General features: G+C 40.4%; 2 protein-coding genes across 2 annotated transcripts; both read right to left on the reverse strand.

The window, feature by feature from the left end:
• Positions 1-1324: 1324 nt before the first annotated feature.
• LOC118564883 (nuclear factor 7, brain-like) lies at positions 1325-2826 on the reverse strand. The gene has a single exon (XM_036144217.1). The coding sequence runs from the start codon at positions 2747-2749 to the stop codon at positions 1325-1327; it is 1425 nt and encodes a 474-aa protein (XP_036000110.1). The 5' UTR covers positions 2750-2826.
• Positions 2827-17471: 14645 nt separating this feature from the next.
• Positions 17472-19238, reverse strand: LOC118564880 (nuclear factor 7, brain-like). Its single transcript, XM_036144213.1, has one exon. The coding sequence runs from the start codon at positions 19236-19238 to the stop codon at positions 17790-17792; it is 1449 nt and encodes a 482-aa protein (XP_036000106.1). The 3' UTR covers positions 17472-17789.
• Positions 19239-22939: the final 3701 nt, after the last annotated feature.

Consider the following 22939-nt stretch of genomic DNA (forward strand, 5'->3'; position numbering starts at 1 on the left):
AAGTCACGTTTCCAAACCTGCAGAGGGAAGCCCAGAAGATGTTGCCGCTGTTTGTCTCAACCTACATGTGAGAGCAGACGTTCAGACTCATGAACTTCAACAAAGTCCATCACAGATCTAAGTTAATGCAGCAACACCTGAGCTCCATCCTGAGAACTGCTACAACAAAACTAACTCCAAACTTTGATGCACTGGCGAAAAAAAGGAGGTCAACAACTGTTCTTCCTGAAAGTGAACGTGATTTCGCAATGTTGTGGGGGAAAAAGATATTGATCCAATAAGCCTTGAATATTCATGCTTTACTATCTGTTAAAGCTAAAACCTTTTATGTAATGGCTTTACGTGTCATTTTTAGTAGTTGACACAAATACTTCATACATCTTCTCCTAGCCCGGCTCCTCTGTCAGATTTAAGAACCCATTGTGGCCCACGGGTCAAAAACTTTGTCCACCCCTGTCCTACATGGAGGAGCTGCAGGAGCTCTGCAGGCTGCAAAGAGATCCAGAACCTGGAGCATTTGGACCAGGTCGGGTTCTGGATCCAGTTTACTGTGAGGAACACCAGAACTGCTATCAGGAACAGTTCTCAATTAATCCACTCTCTGCTGGAGAATATGAACTGATTCTGATAAATGTTTCAGGAGAAAAACCCTTTGTGATATAAAGCTTTCTATCAGCATAAATAATAACTGGACTAATAGAACTGACTGCTGGTTCTGACTGCGATTTGAAGTCCAGTGAACTACAGAGTTTTTCTTCAACAGTCAAAGTAAAATAAATAAATGTGTTGAAGAACTAAAGAAATCTTTAAGAGTAACCAATACAGATGATTTTCAGCAGCAGTTTTAATATCATGGAAATAACTTTTACCATGAGGAAAAGAAAACAAAAATTCAGTGAGCAGAAACAGTCAGAGAGAGAAAACTGGATCTAAATGTTTATTTTCAGAGGTTTGCTGCAAAATTAAATAATTACAATGATAAAAACAGGACAACCTAGTTAAGAAACCTGAGATCATTGTGTTGTTTCTGAACTTGTGTTAAACGTTTTAACAATACAGTTAGGAACAAACTGAAAAAAAATCATCTTTGTTCACACCATTTAGTATATATAGAAATGTCCAATGCTGGTGAAAGAGATTAAAAAAAACTCACTAATTAAGTAATATTTTTATCCTCGTTTCACAAAATTATATCAATATGTTTTGTTTGTTTCCAATAAAAAATGATTAAATATATTAATTCAATATTTTAGAATAAAGTCTGAAAGAAAATAGAAACGCTGATCAAAAAATATTAAATATTTCGGAAAACTCAAAAACAAGTTTAAAAAAAAATCTCAGTTTGACAGATTTTGAGATCCAAAGTTTTGGCATCAGCAGCTTTTCCAACTTCTAAATAAGGGAAGAGTTTCTCAGTGAAAGTGTCTCTGTGAGTGTAGATGTGAGACATGTCTTCAGGGTCGCAGAAGGACACCTCCCCCCTGTCATAGTCCAGCTGGACTCTGATCTTCTGGAGATTCTTCTTCACTGTCAGAGTCTTACCATCACCGTTAGTGTATTGTCCATCACGAAGAACTAAGCACCAGATTCCATATTTTGGTGAAGCATATCTCTCTCCCTTCCTCTCAACTGACTCTTTAACATAACCGATATTCCAGACAGGATGGTCTCCCACCTCCACCTCCCAGCTGTGTTTTCCTGAGCTGAAGCCCTCAGAACCAAAAACATTGCTATACTTAGTGTTTCTCTCTGGATTATCAGGAAGCTGCTGCTTTGTGTCTCCACGTCTCACACTGGTCAGATCATCAGACAGGTAGAGTGATCTACTCGCAGTGTTTGGGTCCAGAATGACAGGACTGAAGTGGACCTTCTCCTTCATCTTCTCCCAGACTCTGAAGGACAGGTTGCCCAGGTGTTTGGCCACATCTATCAGAGCTCCCGAGACCAGCTGTGGATCTGACAGTGACCTCTGACCTCTGGCTCTGCTCTGAGTGGCTTTATAACTGCTGAGGAACGACACGTTGTCTTTCTGCAGGTCTTCTTCAACAGCAGAGATGCTGTCTGACAGAGAGGAGATCTGCTCCTGGATCCTCTTCATCTCTCTGCTGATAGTCTTCCCCTTCTGCTCCTCTTCCTCCCTCAGAGCTGCCAGTCTGGACTCCTCTTCCTCTTTCAGGAATTGGTGGAGCTTGTTGAACTCTGCTCTGATCTGTCTCTCTGTGGACAACAGCTGCTTCGTACAGTGTTGAATCACATCCTCGTATGTTTTCTCCACCTGTTTGTGTTTGTTCATCTTGTCCTGCAGAGACTTTAAGTCAGATCTCAGCTGCTCCTTCAGCTCACTGACTGCTTGTTCTATAGGAACCACTTTGTGACTCTGGTGGAGAGAAAACTCACAGACAGGACACACAGCTCTCTGCTCGTCTTTACAGAACAGTTTAGGGTCTTCTTGGTGTTTGCTGCAGACCACCATCAGCTGCTTTGCTCCTTTTTCTGCCTCGGATGATCCAGATTTCTTTCTATCAGTAAAAGAGTCAGCCAGTTCCTTCAGAGTGAAGTTTATTCCTGGATCATCCTTGGAAGATCTTCTTTTACAGATGGGACAGTTCTTGTTTCCTGCTTGTTCCCAGAATTTCTGCAGGCAGCTTGAACAGAAGCTGTGGTTGCAGCTCAGAGACACAGGATCTCTGAAAGTCTCTGAACACACATGGCAGCTCAGGTAACTTTCCAGCAGAGCTCTCTCAGCCATTTTGGATTGAATTATTTCAACAGCTAAACTCACCAAAGGTTTCAGCTGCTTCTTCTTTAAATCTTCCAAGTATTTCCGTGTTTATTCAGCAGAGATCTGACACCCAGTAATGGCGTCTCAGCAAAGTTCAATAACGTCTGAAAATACTTTCTGTTTCTCTAACCGGTTTGTGACGTGTTAAATCAAACAATCTGCTGTATCAGTTTATCTCCAGCAGGTGGTGCTGTCGGAACTTCTTTCCCTTTAGATCTGGTGACAGGCCATGGGAGATGTTCAACTTCACTTTCATGTTCATCAAACCAATCTTTCACCAGTCTTGCTGTGTGTATTGGTGCATTGTCATCCTGATACACGACGCCTCCTTCAGGATACAATGTTTGAACCATTGGATGCACATGGTCCTCCAGAATGGTTCGGTAGTCCTTGGCAGTGACGCGCCCATCTAGCACAAGTATGGGGCCAAGGGAATGCCATGATATGGCAGCCCAAACCATCACTGATCCACCCACATGCTTCACTCTGGGCATGCAACAGTCTGAGTGGTACACTTCTTTGGGGCTTCTCCACACCGTAACTCTCCCGGATGTGGGGAAAACAGTAAAGGTGGACTCAGAGAACAATACATGTTTCAAATTGTCCACAGCCCAAGATTTGCGCTCCTTGTACCATTGAAACTGACGTTTGGCATTGGCACGAGTGACCAAAGGTTTGGCTATAGCAGCCCGGCCGTGGATATTGACCCTGTGGAGCTCCCGACGGACAGTTTTGGTGGAAACAGGAGAGTTGAGGTGCACATTTAATTCTGCCGTGATTTGGGGAGCCGTGGTTTTATGTTTTTTTGGATACAATCTGGGTTAGCGCCCGAACATCCCTTTCAGACAGCTTCCTCTTGCGTCCACAGTTAATCCTGTTGGATGTGGTTCGTCCTTCTTGGTGGTATGCTGACATTACCCTGGATGCCGTGGCTCTTGATACATCACAAAGACTTGCTGTCTTGGTCACAGATGCGCCAGCAGCACATTCACCAACAATGTGTCCTCTTTTGAACTCTGGTATATCACCCATAATGTTGTGTGCATTGCAATATTTTGAGCAAAACTGTGCTCTTACCCTGCTAATTGGACCTTCACACTCTGCTCTTATTGGTTCAATGTGCAATTAATGAAGATTGGCCACCAGGCTGGTCCAATTTAGCCATGAAACCTCCCACACTAAAATGAAAGGTGTTTGAGTTTCATTGTCCAACCCCTGTATGTTACATAGCATTGTTCATATTGGTCCAACAAACTATTTTGGTCTTTTTGTGTTAAAGTTATTAGTTGATCAGATTATTGAAGAACATGTGCTGCACTAAATGATTAATAACAGAAATCTATCACAAAAAAGTTACTAAATATTTTTTATACTAAATTTAAAGATGAAGAGAATTTATGGAGAAACAGGAACTAAAATAAAGCCCAGGACAATTTTTGTCTGTTTTTACTTCAATCATAACTTTAATTTTCTTTAATTTCAGTCACATATTGAACATGTAAAGAAGTTGGAAGATCAAACTAGAGGTTTTCTTCAGAAATAAATCTTACTTTTCTCTCAGTGCAGGAAGCATCTTGTCTTAATGACCTTCCTGTCTCTGTTAGATTACTGTGATGTTGCTTCTATGAATGCATCTGCCACCTCTCTGCAGATGTTGGATGCTGTCTATCATGGAGCATTACGGTTCATAACAGGCAGTGAATCTCTCACTCATCACTGTACTTTATATTGTCTAGTCAACTGGCATCATTATTAATCTTTAAACTCATGCATTGGTACATTTTCACCTGTAAAGTTATCCTTGGATGGCTCCCACCTTGTTTATCCTCCTACATGTCACTCAGACAGTCCATCTACAGACTTCACTCTCAGGACTTTATCTCCTTCAGCGCTCCGTTAGTGCGATCAGAACCTGGGAACAAAACCATTTTCTTACTCTCAAGCCCAGCCCTAAACAATTTGGTGCCCCAGGCAAGACTTTAGGTGGCGCCCCCTTGCATTATTGTACAGTACTTGCATGTCTGCTAGTGTACATATCCTCACAAGAAACTAAAAACCTTTGTCTTGGACTTTAAACTTTAAAATAATTAAATAAACAAAACAAATGAACTCAACATATTAAATACAATATAAATAGCTTATATAAATTATTACATTTAAATACTCCCAAAGAAGTGTAAATAAGTGACATTAACTTAAATACAATATAAATAACCTATAGAAAGTATTACATTTAAATACTCCCAAAAAAGTGTAAACAAGTGACATTAACAATTGCACAGTGCCATATTTATAATATAAATATGGCACTGTGCCAAGTAAGAAATCAAAGAAATGAGAAGGCACAAAACATACAAGGATTTAAATAAAAGAAAAAAATAACATAAAAATATGATCTTACAAATAGCTCCTGTGGTGTATTTAGTCTTCCTTAACTTGAATTACTTCAAAAACTATATGCCACCACTTTTCTCACATTCCTTACTCTCACATGACTACAGCTTTTCTCTCCTGGATTTTCTTGAAGCAAAGTCATCCACAACATCATCATATGACAACTGATTTGAGACCACATGATTAATGCTTATGATGGAAAGTCCACTGAGACGTTCATGCATCACAGTGGATCTCAGGTAAGTTTTAATCAGTTTAAGCTTGGAAAAGCTTCTTTCAGCACCAGCAACCGTAACAGGAAGAGTGGCTGAGATTCTTAAAGCGACCCACATGTTGGTGTAAATTTCTGCTAGCTTCTTCTCATGCAGGAAGGCTAAAAGTTCCAAGTTTGTCATATTTGTTGATGGCAATGGTGGGAAATTTTGCATTTCCCTTGTAAGTTCTGCTCCATCAATGTCCTGCTGGCTGTCCTCCTGGGTCAGAGCGGTACTTAAGGTTTGACACTTCTGTAGCAGCTCTTTTTCTTCTAAGTTGGGGAAATCGAGGAGCACACCAAACATGTTATTCACGTCTCCAAGATTCTGAAATCTCTCATCAAATGAAGAAATGGCAGTATCCATGACTACATTAAAAAAATGTGGTTTCCAATTTTTGTAGTGCATCTTGAATGGGCTCATCTGGAGACTCATAGCCAAAGTGAGTTTTTGTGGTTCTCAATCGTTTTATTTCTAGTTCAGTCTCCACATTCATGTCTTCACACATCTCCTTGGCTGATGTCAGAAAATCCAGTGTTCCTGGAACTGGTGAGGGAATCTCTTGTTTTCCTCAGCAGGTCAACAGCTACGTCAAGCTGCATGGAGGGTGACTGCATCAGTTTACTGACATGCTGGATTTTGCTGAGAACGTCATACCATATGGCTGTACAAATGCAAAAGCGAAATAATCCAATCTCCTCAGCTAAAGATTGGGCTTCAACTCTCACTACAGGGTCTGTAGTTTCCCCTCTCACCTCCAGAAGAGCCTCCCGGATTTGCCCAGCCTGATACTTTACTGCCTCAACGCCTTCGTCCGTCTTTTGTTTTAGGGAATGTGAAGCAGTTTTCTGTTTGAAATGGAACTCTGTGAACCAACTATGTTCGTACCTTATCAGTTAGAGGATGTGGCCAGTCAGCCGGGTCTACTGGAGCAACAGGAGGACCGTTTGATGCTGCTTCATCGCTGCTGGGTTGTGCAGCTGAGGTGGAAGCGGCAGGAGGATTTGCAGGGGTTTGACTGAGAAACCTCAGCAGCACATCTGAAGACAGAAGAGGAATATGTGACACCAGTCTAATAATAAACACATGATTTCAAGAATAAAGTATCCATCCATCCATCCATTTTCCAAACCGCTTAATCCCTCATGGGGTCGCGGGGGTTGCTGGTGCCTATCTCCAAGTATAAAGTAAAATAAAATAAAATAATTTAAACAAAAAAGAGATGTATGCATGTACACTATTGTTTATAATATACAATATAATTTTTGGTTTAGTAATATTACTGTAATTTATTGTTATTACAGTGAAATGCTAATTAGAAGAATGCAATGGATCAGTAAACTGCAGTATAATGTACTATAACATGTGGGAATGCTAACTTTGCTGTAACATTAATGTACACTTTAACACTAACATAGTTTAACATGATGAACACACTTTAGATAATATGAGCTATAATACAGCTAATAGCTAGGCTGATAACTATAAAAAATTAATAGTATTTTGAATGACTATTACCACCTGGGAACATAGACATAATATATGTAGATGCGTCGTTGGGCGCAGGTTCGCACGTCAACGCCATACTGTATGTGGCAGAAAAAAGTTAAGTTCTGTTGTAGTGAACGTGGATCAGAGAATATGCCTCATTCCTGTGCTGTATGGAAACGTATTCAGGCTGATTTCACTACTTGTTTCTGCCTTCTATAAACTAAGGCTGCACCATGTTGCAAAACTGGACACACTAAAGCTGCAGAGTGGCAACACAAGGAAAAAGTTGTGCAAGACCATTCTTTTTCAAGGTTTTTAAGCTTGCATACAGTATAGACTACTGTATTTAGACATAGCTGTGCATATAAAGATTCTCAAGTATTATAAATAAGCCAAATAAATAGCTGTGTGATTATATATGTATATATATATATATATATATATATATATATATATATATATATATATATATATATATTTGTGTGTGTATATGTGTTATGAATATAAGGATCAATTTCTTAAATCTAAACATTGTGGTCTTCATTATTTCATAAAACCGTGTGTCATGATTGAGGAGGCGAGGACCTAGGTGGCAACGAGGCAGAGGCAGGCACATGGGGTTAAACAAAATATATTTTAATGAAGCTAAACTTACAAGTTTCACAGGAGCACAGAGACTGAAGCACACAGGGAAGCAGAACACAGGGAAGCAGGAGGACCAAAATGACCCGACAACGGGGAAACAAACTGAGGCAACTTAAATACACAATGGGGATAATTAAACGCAGGTGAGTCCAATCAAACAAGAACACAACTCTGAGGATCCTGACACCGTGTCACATGTGAAACTTTAGGAACAGACTTTTTGGGGGAGTATTAAAGAGGTAAAATTACTAATATGAGGAAAAAAAGACCTAGGACAATAAAGTAGTGATGGTGAGATGAAGCCTCATGAGGCATTGAACCACTTGAGCCAACTGGTTCGAGAAAGGGTTCATTTCTTGAAGCTTCATGTGCACACAGCACCACCTACTGGCCAGGTGTAAAATCACAGCCAGCTGTATCTTAACACGTGTGATGCATTGAATTTCTGTCTATTATGGCTCTTGGGAATGACTTCACAAAAGGTGTAGGACGAAATAATTTGTCTACATGAATTTTGTATACACGTGTATAATAAAATATTGTTTGAATGTATTCTCCGTGTGTAATTATTCCCAAAATAGTAGTGACATATGATATGGCATGTTATGTAATAATGTTTTTCTGTGACTCTAGAAAAATGGCATGGGCTTAATCAGGCAGAGGACAATGAAAGTGCTTGTGGAACTAGAGAGGGGGTAGTGAATAGGCTAATGCTTGTGTAACTTGGATGATTTCATGCATTTTTATTAAGAAACAACAATTTCCCCACAGTTTTTGGTTTCAAATGATTTCTCTTTTTTGATAATACTTCTCCAGCCTTTGAAAAGACACGCTCACATGGCACAGATGATGCCGGGGTGCATAAATAAATAAGTGCAAGTATGTACAGATTGGGGTACTGTGACCAATGATTAGCCCAGTACTATACGGTCCCACATTTTACCCTCAGCAGCAATACTGAAGAACACAGAGGTTCCCGCTGCGTCTTTACGCACGATCCAGCTGCTGATGTGTCCTCTCTTTTCAGCTCAATGCAATTCTAGACAGTAACAGTTTATAACCTATATCACCTTTCACAGCAACAGGTTTCTCATCTCAGTCGACCAGACAAATCTCTATTGCTCTCCTCAGTGCGCTCTGGGCGGTGAGGTGGGAGGATTTTACCCGATGGTGCGCTGCGTGCGAGGGATAAACGGGGGAAATGCATAAGTAAAAACTGTAAAGGGCTCCTATACAGTGATCATAGGAGCTGACCGGTCTGAGATCAACCTCCTGATGTTACAAGTTCTTTAAAATGACTCTTAAAAGTGCGCACCTAAATTACAAGTAACGTAATTTTGCGCACCTGAATTAAAGCGCAAGGCAGCAGCGCACCGAAGCGCCACGGTTCTGTTTTGTTTAAAACAAAAGATCATGAAACACAGCCATAACTCTCCTAGTGACTTTAATTGGCACACTTTCTTACGGGTGTGAGAACATTAAACGTAGTGATTCACGTTTTGAATGGTGAACGGTGATAAAAGCCCCTGGGTTCGAGGGAAAGGAGGGGGGAGAGAAGCAAGCGCTAAGGCACAGAAATACGGTGCATGTAGTTAAAAAATGCAGAATTAATAAAAACAACTTATAAACAGAAGTAGCGTTTTAAACTGCATCTGGTGAGCAGAACTGTTTTATGATCCAGAGTGCAGCCATCACTGGTTCGGAATGAAGGCTTTATCTGGCAGCAGTTCTCTGCGTACGTAGTACAGGACCGTACCGGCTCACTTTCACCACTGGTTAAGACTAAAATTATTCATAACTCTGATCGCTCCTCCTGCTGCTCTGTTAACATGAACTGCAGCAGGAATTACTGATGACCACAACCTGTGAAAGAAGCTGAAACATCTCAGCAGAAGGCGGAGTTTTTATCGTCCGCTGCCCAGATGGGCGTTGGGATTTTTATGCGTGAAAAATGCCATGTTTGCGTTTGACCGTGTGAAGTCAGTGAAAGGCGTGTGTCACGCGGTCAATGCGTGATAGTTGAGAGCACTGATCTCCTATCTCTCTCCTAAACTCTCCAAACACCAAACTAACTGTCTCAAACTAAATAACCACTATCCAAACTCTGCTATCCAAACTATCAAAACTCTATCCACTCTCTCAACTGACCGCAACTCGCCTACAACAACCCACATTTTGAATGGAGCCTGTGGGGTTTCTAAAAGCTGTCGAAGCCGCGCCAACATCTGAACCACTTCCCGAAGCAGTCACGTGGTACAGCCGGCCAGCGAGGCTTCGGACGTCATCGTTATTCGGCTCCTCCCCTAAATGAAGCAAGCCTCGATACGCGCATTGCGGAAACGCCCCCTCCATTACTCGACACACGCCTCGAAGCCTCGGCACATCACGTAACATCACTAGTACACGGTCAGGCATACGGGCCAGACAAGGTCAGGTAGCAGGTCCGGTTTGATACACAAGCAGGCAGGGATCAGGCAGTCTCAGAGGTCGAGAGGCAAAACAGGTCAGGATCAGGTAATCGGAACAAAGAACGCTGGAATAGATCCCACTACTGGCTTGCTGTGTTGTCAAAGAGCTGGTTATATACTAGTGGGAGCAGGTGGAACAGATCTGAGGTGATGAGGAATGGGCGGAGCTAAGCAGGTGTGTGACATGAGAAATTAGACCAGGCAACAGTGCCGAAATCATGACACATACTCAAGAATCTTACAAAATAGACACGCAACAAATTAAATAGGAATTGCATTCTTGAGCAATTAATAAACCAGAATAAAACGAAAAATAAAGAACTCAGAGGAAGCCAACTAACAAAGGTTTCACAGTGTTTCACACTTTAGTTGATATTTGTTGTGGTACAGAACATCCCTCTACAGTCCATCTGACTGATATATTTATTAAATCGTATCAAAAGAAGGCGCTGAAAGCGTTCATTACCAAGACGGGTCTGTTTGACTCTACCAAGACTGAACCGTCTTTCAACCGGTGAGCTGGTGGTTTTGGATAATTATATCGCACTGCAACTTTTTGGATTCTAGTAAACTGGTGGAGACATTTCATAGTGGAGGCAGTCCATATCTCAGCAGCTGTTCTTACACACTCCTGTTCTTTAATTGTTTTCTTCAGCTCCATTTCCATTGCAGCATCGGCCTTATTCACCTCTTTGGCAAATGTTTTCCTGTCTGGCAGTGTGTGCTGAAATGTTAGAAAATTGCAATTAAATTTATGATCAGCCTTGAACAGTTTTTATGAAACTGAACACGTTTTTGTGTGTGCATGATTGTTTTATTATCATAAAACAAAACATTATTTTATATGTATCAGTATGCTTGTAGTTGAATATGCGCGATATTTATTTACCAAAACATAAAAAACAACTGTATGTACTTTTTTATTTTAACATCAGTTAACTGGTTTGCTAATACATTTTAAAAAGGATCTCATTGGAAAAACCTTCAAACTCCTTAATGTTGCAGCATTACAATAGCAATGACATGCGTTAGCTTACCTTGTCATTTGTTATCTTATTAACCAGCGTTCTAAAAGCTGGTTAATAAGGGCTGCGTATCTTCGATGATGTACTCCACCACCAACCTCTTAACCTCACGTGGGTCCAGCAGCTTTGGAGACTTAAAGAAGTTTAAAGTTTGTTGTTTAGAACTTTTGCCTGGAGTGGCGGCGTCCTGCTCTTCTGGGGACTTTCTCTTGTCTGATCCAGCAGAACATTTTTCTATTAGTTTTGTGTTAGCATGACATTGTTGAATGTGCTTTTTTAATTACTTGTACTGTTTTGTGAGGTCGATAGTTCCTTTGGTGTAGCATACAAATTGCCCTTTACTGTTATGTTTTTGTCCTTATCTTTCATGAACTGAAAGTAATGAGTGATGTTACTGATACTGTAACAACAAATATTTTGCATGTTTTATTTAAGTAGTGCGTTATAATACCTAATTATTTAGAAATGTATGATATTACTGTGGTTTGTTACTGTAGTAATGTGTTACTCCCAACACTGATAATGAGTCCAATCTCCAGTCACCTCCAAGATCTTCAGGACAGTTTGTTTTTCTCTGTTGGTTCATGACTGGAACTGAAACCTTCTTAGTTCTGTTTTTAGGAGGAGAAATGTTACGATGAATGTTGATGGGTTGCTTTTTGCTATGTCTTTAAACTGGAGGAGTGTGCATTGAAACTGGAGTCTGAGATTTATTTTATATGGAGCATCATTTAAAACAGACAATAATAAACTGCTTTTTAATTTGAGGATTATCTCAAAGCCTCAGAATATAATTCAAGCTTTTTTCTCTGCATGACTGGACTATTTTAACAATCTGTTTACTTCTTTTAACAGGAAGAGATCGGCTCGTCTTCAAGTTGTCCAAAACTCAGCTGCAAGGCGACTGACTCATTCAAACTGAGGAACTCATTCAACCAGTTTTAACGTCGTTCCACTGGCTGCTAATCTGATTTAGATTTCATTTTAAAATGTCAGTCTTAACCTTCAGAGATGTACATGGACAGACTCCTTCCTATGTTGCTGAATTTATTCAGACATATTCCTCCTCCTGTAGTCTGAGCTCATCTTATCAGAACCTTCTAGTGGATCCTGGACCTGCTTCAGAACCTGAGGAGACCAATCTCTCCAAGCTGTTGCTGCCAGACTTTTGAAGGAACTGTTTCTATTTCTATGAAGTTTGGACTCTTTTAGCTTTTAGAAAGCTGCTGAAGGCATTTTTATTCCAAAAAGCTTTTAGTTCAACTTGTTTTTATTGTGTTGTCTTTCATATATCGTACATTGTTGTGTAGTTGGTTGGGTTTCCCCTTTTGTGGAGAACTTTGTGACATTTCTCTATGAAAAGGTATAAATAAACTTCTACTTTACCTTCATACTTGTAAAAAAAAAAAAAAAAAAAAAAAAAAAGAACAACGCTGGAACCTGCTACCAACCCAGTTCCTCTTATGAGACCGACTGTCATTTAATCCCAGGATGTTCTGATAAATCTGAATTAAGACTTCACCAGTATAGTTCTGATTGTTTTGTGATTGTTGGTAAAACTCACTCAGCAGGACGTCTTCCAGGTCTGGTTATAATTAAGAAATCTGACTCTAGTTCTCACTGACCAACATCGGTTTGATCCTCTGTTTTATTAAATGCAGTGAAGCTCTGAGTCTGCAGTATCAGTGACGTGTTTTCAAGGTGATTTATCTCTGCTGTGTGTGTTTGTCTCCAGCAGGTGGCGCTGGTGGTGAGGACATCATAGCTGGACGTTTAATTTCTGTAATAATTCATCACAATATCCTTCAGACTGAAGAAAATAATTTCTCCAATACTTCATGTGCTTTAGCTGCAGATCAATAACAAGTTCAGAGAATTTAGATAAAGAAAAAACCCTAAAGACTGAACTTTTTCATCCTGCAAACAGTAAACATTCAGTTCAGTGTTTTCTTTATCAGCAGACACGTTCTCACTAAAAATAACACGGAAAGAGCAGGAAGCTGCATATTGAGGGTTCTGTCACAGTATTTCTATTTTTCTGTGTGTGTGAAAGATGAACCTCAGGTTTTTTGATGATGTTATCTGTGAATGATATCTGTTGTAATATAATTTGAAACAGGCAGATATCAGGACAACCCTGTTAGCAACTGTTTCACACATTCAGGTGGTGGATCTGTTTAGGAGAAAGTTTCCTAGTTTCTAGCCCCAGTCTGACCCTGGTTGCATCCTTGATACTAAAAGCAAGAAGGGATTTCATTTATTTTTCAGCTGCTGTGTTGGTGCTAAATTAGGAGAAAGGTTGTTTACAGAATGACAGAATCAATTAGGATCTATGGTAACTTATTAGACTCCAGAACTCTGTTAGAATGATAGTTTTCACAGTGTTTGTTTGTTCAGTCTGTGTTCTGTTGTTATATCATCTAAGCCGGTTCTTCCTAAACCTTCAGCTTCTGACCCACAAACTAACAGGAAGAGACTCATGAGCTCAACTGGTGACTGAGTATAAAACCAGTTTAATTAAACAAGGATATAATGACAGGACAAGCAGCATCAACAGCCAACATTTTGCTTTTATTAATTTACAGTTTTATCATTTATATCAGAAAGATGCTTTAACATTATCTTTGTTGTTCAGCTGGATTTCTGAAGAGGGTCTCCAGACCCACACTTGCTGATCCGTGACCCCCAGTGGGGTCCTGACTCCAGCTTTGGGAACCACTGATCTAAGCAGCAGCTTTAAAGTTTGATTTCAAGTCCTCTGAACTTTCACAGAAGTCATGAACACGGTAACAGACCTGAACATGAGTTCATGCTCCTGCTGAAGATGCATCAGGAGCTGCTGATGGATTTCATCAGAGGTTCATGTTTCTTTCTGCTCCTTTTGTTTGTTTTTTCTCATTTCATCATCTTGGTTCATGTTAAACTGTATTTATGAGTTAGTAGCTCAAAACTGTTATAAAGGATAATATCCTCACAGATAACGATGTTTCATGGATCATGTTTTGCTGCTTCTCATTTCTTTAAGTCTCTTTTTGAATTCAGACATCAGTAATTTAAACTTCTACAGATTTCTCACTGATCTGTAATAAAATTAATGTTTACCATCTTTTCTCATTGACTGTGATTCATTTTAATATTCCTTCACCTTTCTCTTCCTGTTAAACACAAACAACCTTTGACTAACAGAAAACATCCAGTTCAGGTCAGAAGTTTAAATCCATTCATCGTGGGAATGAAAGTCATTATTCTGGACTTTTAATGATTTAGTTGGACTTTTTAAAAAAATAAAATAATCACATCCAGCCTAAATGAACTTTCATAACACGTTTGGATTTAGTTTCATCCACTAAGGGTCATAATTATACATACAGGCTCAATTATATACTTCCAGACCCTCTAGCCTTTGGTTTAATGTCCCTTAGTGAGCTGGACCTGGACCACACACTGTTTGTAGCCATCATCAAGCTTCTGGCAAATTTCTGACTCTTCTTTCCAGAAAAGGTGGAGTTCATTCATGAACTGGTTGGTTTCCCATCACTGACCCAACTTTTAATCCTGATCCACAAACTGGAAAAAGGACTGATGTCAGGACTTTGCGAAGACGTGTCCAGAACCTTCATGCTTCTTGTTTTATCTGCTCTAAAACCGGCTCTGATGTGTTTTCAACAAGTTTCTGACTTTATCTTGTATTTCTTTACCTGCTTTGATTGAACGGAATGATCTCAGTAATAAATGTAACGTTAATATTTAACCAGGATGATGACGTGTTTCTGATCAGAACCAGAGCTGCACTTTGATCCTCAGAACAAATCTAACTTCCTGCAGTCTGAGCTTTATCACCCTCCTACATCAGGCATGGGCAAAGTACGGCCTGTGCGCCACAGCGGCCCATCCAGCTTTTTAATCCGGCCCACCAAACTTGTCTTATAAAAAATATTATCAAATTTCATTCATTTAGCATTTTAGGTGGCACACTCCAACCACCTTTATTAACAGTTCTTCACGCTTTGGCCTTTAAACTCTTTTGCAAAAATCTGAATCAGAATCAGAAATACTTTAATAATCCCAGAGGAAAAATCAAAGAAGTGAACAATAACTGCCCAGTGTTTAATAAGGAGTGGACCAAAAATATTTCTTCACTGAAGTTCGATCAACGCTCTATGTTTGATATGCCAAAAAAACGTTTTCAGTTTTCAAAGACTATAATTTCAGCTGTCGCTTTGCTACCAAGCATCCATCTATGCTCAGAAACATCCAAGGCAAGAACGGGTCGTTGGCGGCTAATTTACAAAATCAGCAAAACGTTTTTCATCGACAAACTATGATCCAAGACTGAAGCACCAAGACAAGTTTTTAGCTGGCATTCAAATTAGCAAAGTCTAGCAAACCTTTCTCCATAGGAGAGTTTTTAAAAGAAAGCATGATTGAGACAGCAGGTGTCTTGTGTCTAGAGAGCAAAAGACAAGTTTGAAAAAATCAGATTATCACGCAGGACAGTGACTGAATTGATGAAGATATAGCGGCAAGTTAGACAAAAAGGCGGAGTCCTTTCATTTATATTCACTGGCACTGGATGAAAGTAACAATACAAAAAACACTGTTCAGCTCCTCAGTTTTATCCGAAGGATTAATGACAGTTTTGAGATAACGGAGTTTCTGACCATGGAGTCCCTGAAAGGACAAACGCAGAGAGAGGATTTATATTACAGGTTGTCTGCTGTCATGGAAAGAATGAAGCTGCATCCTCCATCAGGAATCTCTGTGTACCTGTCAGCGCATATAGCAGTTTAATCACATCATTAATCCAGCTGTAAACTCGTTAACTTCATACCAGCAAAGGGGAATTCAGGATGGTCAGTTTATGTTTCTGGAGGAAACCGATGCCGATCATCAGGACCTGCTTTACTGCTCTGGTATCTGCTGGTTAGGTTTGGCTAAAGTGTTCCAATGAGTGTGGGAGCTGAAAAATTTGGGTATTTTTTGGTATTAATGGGGAAATCAGATGAATTTTCTGAGCTGAGGGACAAGAACTGGCTTTGTGGCTTTACTTTTGCTGTGGACATATTTTCACACATGAATGAGCTGAACGTAAAGCTACAGGGGAATCAAAGTCAATCAAAGTTTATTTATATAGCACTTTTCAACAGTCCATACGGTGCACAACGTGCTTTACAAGCTAAAATCAAATAAAAATATGTTGAGACAAAATAGATAAAAATCTAAAGAAAATTCACAGGATAAACAGATATAAAAACTAAAAAGTTCATAACAGCACAATTCAAAACAATTTTAAGAGCTAGAGAAAAATAAAACCACAAGATAAACAAAAGTTATCCACAGTTGAACAGCTATGAGGGGAAAGATCAGTTTGTGCACAACATGTGAAATCATTTAAATCCAAATTCACCTTATTCTCCAAACAAATTTCAAAAACATCTTTGGCTCATTTTCCCACGTTAGCCTTGCAAACAGAGGCTGCCCAAAACATGAAAAAATACAGCAAATTACTGAGCGACCTACTCAGAGAATTCTGCTGTTGGTTCTCTGATTTTGAGAAAATGGACAAATCACTTCAGCTGGTGTCCATTATCACAAGATCCTGAAACAGAACCACAGGTCTGAATCCGTGTTAAAGGACAATTTCAGCTCTCATAAACTGAATGATTTTTATGCTTCACTTAATGATGTCACGTTTCCAAACCTGCGGAGGGAAGCCCAGAAGATGCTGCCGCTGTTTGGATCAACCTACATGTGAGAGCAGACGTTCAGACTCATGAACTTCAACAAAGTCCATCACAGATCTAAGTTAATGCAGCAACACCTGAGCTCCATCCTCAGAACCGCCACAACTAAACTAACTGCAGACTTTGATGCAATGACAAAAAAAATGAGGTCGACAGCTGTTCTTACTGAAAGTGAACATGATTTCACTATGTTGTGGGGGGAAAAAAAATTGATACAATAAGCCTTGGATATTCATGCTTTACCGTCTGTTAAAGCTAAAACCTTTTATGCAATGGCTTTCCATGTCATTTTTAGTAGTTCACACAAATACTTCATACATCTTCTCCTAGCCCGGCCCCTCTGTCAGATTTAAGAACCCATTGTGGCCCACGAGTCAAAAACTTTGTCCACCCCTGTCCTACATGGAGGAGCTGCAGGAGCTCTGCAGGCTGCAAAGAGACCAGAACCTGGAGCATCTGGACCAGGTCGGGTTCTGGATCCAGTTTACTGTGAGGAACAACAGAACTGCTATCAGAAACAGTTCTCCATTATTTCACTCTCTGCTGGTGAATATGAACTGATTCTGATAAATGTTTCAGGAGAAAAAAAAACTTTGTGATTTAAATCTTTCTATCAGCATAAATAATAACTGAAATAATCGAACTGGCTGCTGGTTCTGACTGTGATTTGAAGTCCAGTGAACTACACAGTTTTTCCTCAACAGTCAAATTGGAAAAGGAAAAAATGTCCAATGCTGGTGAGAAAGATTACAACTAAATACTGAAGTAAAAACATTATTAAATTATTATTTTATACTTGTTTCACAAAAATAAAAACACTCATTAAATGATAAAGATGTTGTGATTTTCAAAAAAATGTAGTCATCTTTTCCTATTTTTAATTTCAAATTAAAGTTTAAAAAACCTTGAAAACAATAATGTGTTCATTTGCTATTTAAAACAAAGGTTGGTCTGACTGCAAATAGAAAGATCTAAAAATATATATTTTAAAAACACAACTTTGATGTTTTAACAGAAATCTCAGTTTGACAGATTTTGAGATCAGAAGTTTTGGCATCAGCAGCTTTTTCAACAACTAAATAAGGGAAGAGTTTCTCAGTGAAAGTGTCTCTGTGAGTGCAGATGTGAGACATGTCTTCAGGGTCGTAGAAGGACACCTCCCCCCTATCATAGTCCAGCTGGAATCTGATCTTCTGGAGATTCTTCTTCACTTTGAGAGTCTTACCAACACCATTAGTGTATTTTCCATCACGATGCCATAAACACCAGATTCCATATTTTGGTGAAGTAAATAATTCCCCCTTCCTGTCAACTGACTCTTTAACATAACCGATATTCCAGTCAGGATGGTCTCCCACCTCCACCTCCCAGCTGTGTTTCCCTGAGTTGAAACCCTCAGAACCAAAAACAAAGGTGTAATTAGTGTTTCTCTCTGGATTATCAGGAAGCTGCTGCTTTGTGTCTCCACGTCTCACACTGGTCAGATCATCAGACAGGTAGAGAAATCTACTCGCTGTGTTTGGGTCCAGAATGACAGGACTGAAGTGGACCTTCTCCTTCATCTTCTCCCAGACTCTGAAGGACAGGTTGCCCAGGTGTTTGGCCACATCTATCAGAGCTCCTGAGACCAGCTGTGGATCTGACAGTGACCTCTGACCTCTGGCTCTGCTCTGAGTGGCTTTATAACTGCTGAGGAACGACACGTTGTCTTTCTGCAGGTCTTCTTCAACAGCAGAGATGCTGTCTGACAGAGAGGAGATCTGCTCCTGGATCCTCTTCATCTCTCTGCTGATAGTCTTCCCCTTCTGCTCCTCTTCCTCCCTCAGAGCTGCCAGTCTGGACTCCTCTTCCTCTCTCAGGAACTGGTGGAGCTTGTTTAACTCTGCTCTGATCTGTCTCTCTGTGGACAACAGCTGCTTCTTGGAGTGTTGAATCACATCCTCGTATGTTTTCTCCACCTGTTTGTGTTTGTTCCTCTTGTCCTGCAGAGACTTTAAGTCAGATCTCAGCTGCTCCTTCAGCTCACTGACTGCTTGTTCTACAGGAACCACTTTGTGACTCTGGTGGAGAGAAAACTCACAGACAGGACACACAGCTCTCTGCTCGTCTTCACAGAACAGTTTAGGGTCTTCTTGGTGTTTGCTGCAGACCACCATCAGCTGCTTTGCTCCTTTTTCTGTCTCAGATGATCCAGATTTCTTTCTTCCAGTAAAAGAGTCAGCCAGTTCCTTCAGAGTGAAGTTTATTGCTAGATTATCCTTGGAAGATCTCCTTTTACAGATGGGACAGTTCTTGTTTCCAGCTTGTTCCCAGAATTTCTGCAGGCAGCTTGAACAGAAGCTGTGGTTGCAGCTCAGAGACACAGGATCTCTGAAAGTCTCTGAACACACATGGCAGCTCAGGTAACTTTCAACAAGAGCGACTTTCTCAGCCATTTTGGATTGAATTATGTCAACAGCCAAACTCACCAAAAGTTTCAGCTGCTTCTTCTTAAAATCTTCCAAATATTTCCGTGTTTATTCAGCAGAGATCTGACACCCAGTAATGGCGTCTCAGCTCAGTTCAATAATGTCTGAAAATACTTTCTGTTTCTCTAACCGGTTTGTGACGTGTTAAATCAAACAATCTGCTGTATCAGTTTATCTCCAGCAGGTGGTGCTGTCGGAACTTCTTTCACAGCTGAAATAAAACGGTTGAAATATTTTATTTTTTTTACAGAGTTGAAAACTGACTTCAATGTTTACTTGAATAGTCTGGTTACTGAAATGTGATTTACAAATAAACTTGCCATTCTCACTATTTTAACCTACCTTATAATATTACATTCCAACTTAAAGAAATACATTTGTGGAAATCATCTTTAAAGGCAGGATTTTATTTAGGTCGTTATTCTTCAATAACAATATAATTTTTGGTTTAGTAATATTTATTACTGTAATTTATTGTTATTACAGTGAAATGCTAATTAGAAGAATGCAATGGATCAGTAAACTGCAGTATAATGTACTATAACATGTGGCAATGCTAACTTTGCTGTAACATTAATGTACACTTTAACACTAACATAGTTTAACATGATGAACACACTTTAGATAATATGAGCTATAATACAGCTAATAGCTAGGCTGATAACTATGAAAAATTAATAGTATTTTGAATGACTATTACCACCTGGGAACATAGACATAATATATGTAGACGCGTCGTTGGGCGCAGGTTCGCACGTCAACGCCATACTGTATGTGGCAGAAAAAAGTTAAGTTCTGTTGTAGTGAACGTGGATCAGAGAAGATGCGTCATTCCTGTGCTGTATGGAAACGTATTCAGGCTGATTTCACTACTTGTTTCTGCCTTCTATAAACTAAGGCTGCACCATGTTGCAAAACTGGACACACTAAAGCTGCAGAGTGGCAACACAAGGAAAAAGTTGTGCAAGACCATTCTTTTTCAAGGTTTTTAAGCTTGCATACAGTATAGACTACTGTATTTAGACATAGACGTGCATATAAAGATTCTCAAGTATTATAAATAAGACAAATAAATAGCTGTGTGATTATATATATATATATATATATATATATATATTTGTGTGTGTATATGTGTTATGAATATAAGGATCAATTTCTTAAATCTAAACATTGTGGTCTTCATTATTTCATAAAACCGTGTGTCATGATTGGGGAGGCGAGGACCTAGGTGGCAACGAGGCAGAGGCAGGCACATGGGGTTAAACAAAATATATTTTAATGAAGCTAAACTTACAAGTTTCACAGGAGCACAGAGACTGAAGCACACAGGGAAGCAGAACACAGTGAAGCAGGAGGACCAAAATGACCCGACAACGGGGAAACAAACTGAGGCAACTTAAATACACAATGGGGATAATTAAATGCAGGTGAGTCCAATCAAACAAGAACACAACTCTGAGGATCCTGACACCGTGTCACATGTGAAACTTTAGGAACAGACTTTTTGGGGGACTATTAAAGAGGTAAAATTACTAATATGAGGAAAAAAAAGACCTAGGACAATAAAGTAAAAATAAAAAATAAAAAAATGGTAATATTATGAGAAAAACGTCATATTATGAGAATTAAGAGGGAACATTTCAAGAATAGTCACAGTTTTACTGCCAGAACGGCAGTTTGTGTATTTTATTTGCATTGTGTAGATTTGTCACCAAGACAGACCCTTATTTTGAAAACCCAAAAAAGAGTTTGCCGAGACTAATTAGCTCTACCTGCACACCGGTGATAAGTGCACACCTTTGATTGACGTGCTAATAAAAGTAGGGGAATGTAGGGAAGGTAATAGGAATAGAAAAGAAGAGGATATTATATCCAGATTAAGGTTTGGGCATACGGGGCTAAATAGTACTTTGAAAATAATTAATAAACATAGTACAGGGTTGTGTAATTATTGTGGAGAGTCAGAAACAGTGCAGCATATTTTTCTAGATTGTGATAACTACAATCGGGAAAGAGAGATATTAGTCAGAGAGTTAAAAAGAAATAAAGTAATTTTAGATATTAAAAATCTGCTGCAAAGGTCCTCTGAAGATGTGATATTTAATAGCATTTTTAGTTATCTTAGGAAATCAGGTTTTATGGGAAGATTATAGTGATAGGACATCTAATCTATACTCCAGTCTGGAAGGTGGCGGTAATGCACTTATAAGTTGTTTGCCAACCGCCAAAAAAACTTAAAAAGAAGAAGAAGAAGACGTGCTAATTATGTGAGCAAGACGGTTATTAGTAGAGAAGCTGTGCTGTGGAGCAGCAGCAAGGAAGGAAGTTTAAGATGTCTGTTTGTTCTTCATTTCTACTTCTATGCCTGGATCAGCCAGCGAGGCATGTTTTTTTTGTATGTTAATATAACTTTCTTTGTTTACTGTCTGACCTGTCCAGGGTGTACCCTGCCTCTCGCCCGGTGAACGCTGGAGATAGGCACCAGCCAGTGACGTGCGGTCAGGGGAGGCAGGTGAGGCAGTGCCTCACCAGCCATCATGGAAAGAAAGAAAATATATAATCATAAAGTAATTTAAATTGTTATATTCATCCGGTGGTTTGTACTAAAAAATATTTATTTTTCATGTAGCTTCACCAATTTCGATTTTTATTTGTTCAAAATCGCTGAATTTTCTTATTTTCCCATTCAAATGCTTGGAAGCGATGCCGGTGAGGCAGCAGCGAGCTCTGCCTCACCTTGGATTGCGCAACCCCTGGCTCTGCGCTGGCTGCTAAGCGGAGAGAGCATGTTGCTGTACGGCGTCAATAAAATGGTTTAAACAAATTTAATATGTGAACTTATTTCCAATAATTTAGCTTATGTATATAATGTACAGTGCTTTTTGTCACCAACTGTGTTTGTGTAACGTGTTTCGTGTAATGAGCGATTATAAACGGCAGAGAACAGGTTCGAGGTGAGGCAGGCAGTTCTCTTGCCTCATGGCAGGGGGCGCTCAAGATCCCAGACGTTCGTCTTGTTCACTCCTCAACTGCCGAGTAAAGCCGGGCGTACACTGTACGAGTTTTTCAGTCGTGGTACTTATATACATCTCAAACTGTGCGAGGGAACCGCGGGGTTTAAAAGTTCACCGCTCACGATCTGTGCGGCGCGACGCTCGGACGAGACCGGACTGCTCACACTGTACGTCGTGTCCCCTCTGGGACCGCTCGCTGTGGTGGCAGGTGACAGGGACCCAGAGCAGGGGTTCGAGCCCAGCTCTGGCGAAGCCCGCAGGAGGCACCGGGCGTCAGGGGAACGGAGGGGAGAGAGGAGGGAAGAGACGCACCGGCGGCCGCGCGGCACGGCAGGTCGCCCGGCCCGCCCCCCCCAACAAGCGGAGGAGTGTCGAAACAGGCGGCAAGCGCGTTGCGGACCGCGGAGGAGTGCCGAAACAGGCGGCCAGCGCGTTGCGGACCGCGGAGGAGTGCCGAAACAGGCGGCCAGCGCGTTGCGGACCGCGGAGGAGTGCCGAAACAGGCAGCAAGCGCGTTGCGGACCGCGGAGGAGTGCCGAAACAGGCGGCCAGCGCGTTGCGGACCGCGGAGGAGTGCCGAAACAGGCGGCCAGCGCGTTGCGGACCGCGGAGGAGTGCCGAAACAGGCGGCCAGCGCGTTGCGGACCGCGGAGG

The sequence above is a fragment of the Fundulus heteroclitus genome, chromosome 12 (assembly GCF_011125445.2).
Source record: "Fundulus heteroclitus isolate FHET01 chromosome 12, MU-UCD_Fhet_4.1, whole genome shotgun sequence".
NCBI lineage: Eukaryota > Metazoa > Chordata > Actinopteri > Cyprinodontiformes > Fundulidae > Fundulus > Fundulus heteroclitus.

What these genes read in the sequence shown, in the direction of transcription:
- LOC118564883 (XM_036144217.1), bottom strand. Translation starts at nt 2,749, where the DNA reads ATGGCTGAGAGAGCTCTGCTGGAAAGTTACCTGAGCTGCCATGTGTGT.
- LOC118564880 (XM_036144213.1), bottom strand. Translation starts at nt 19,238, where the DNA reads ATGGCTGAGAAAGTCGCTCTTGTTGAAAGTTACCTGAGCTGCCATGTG.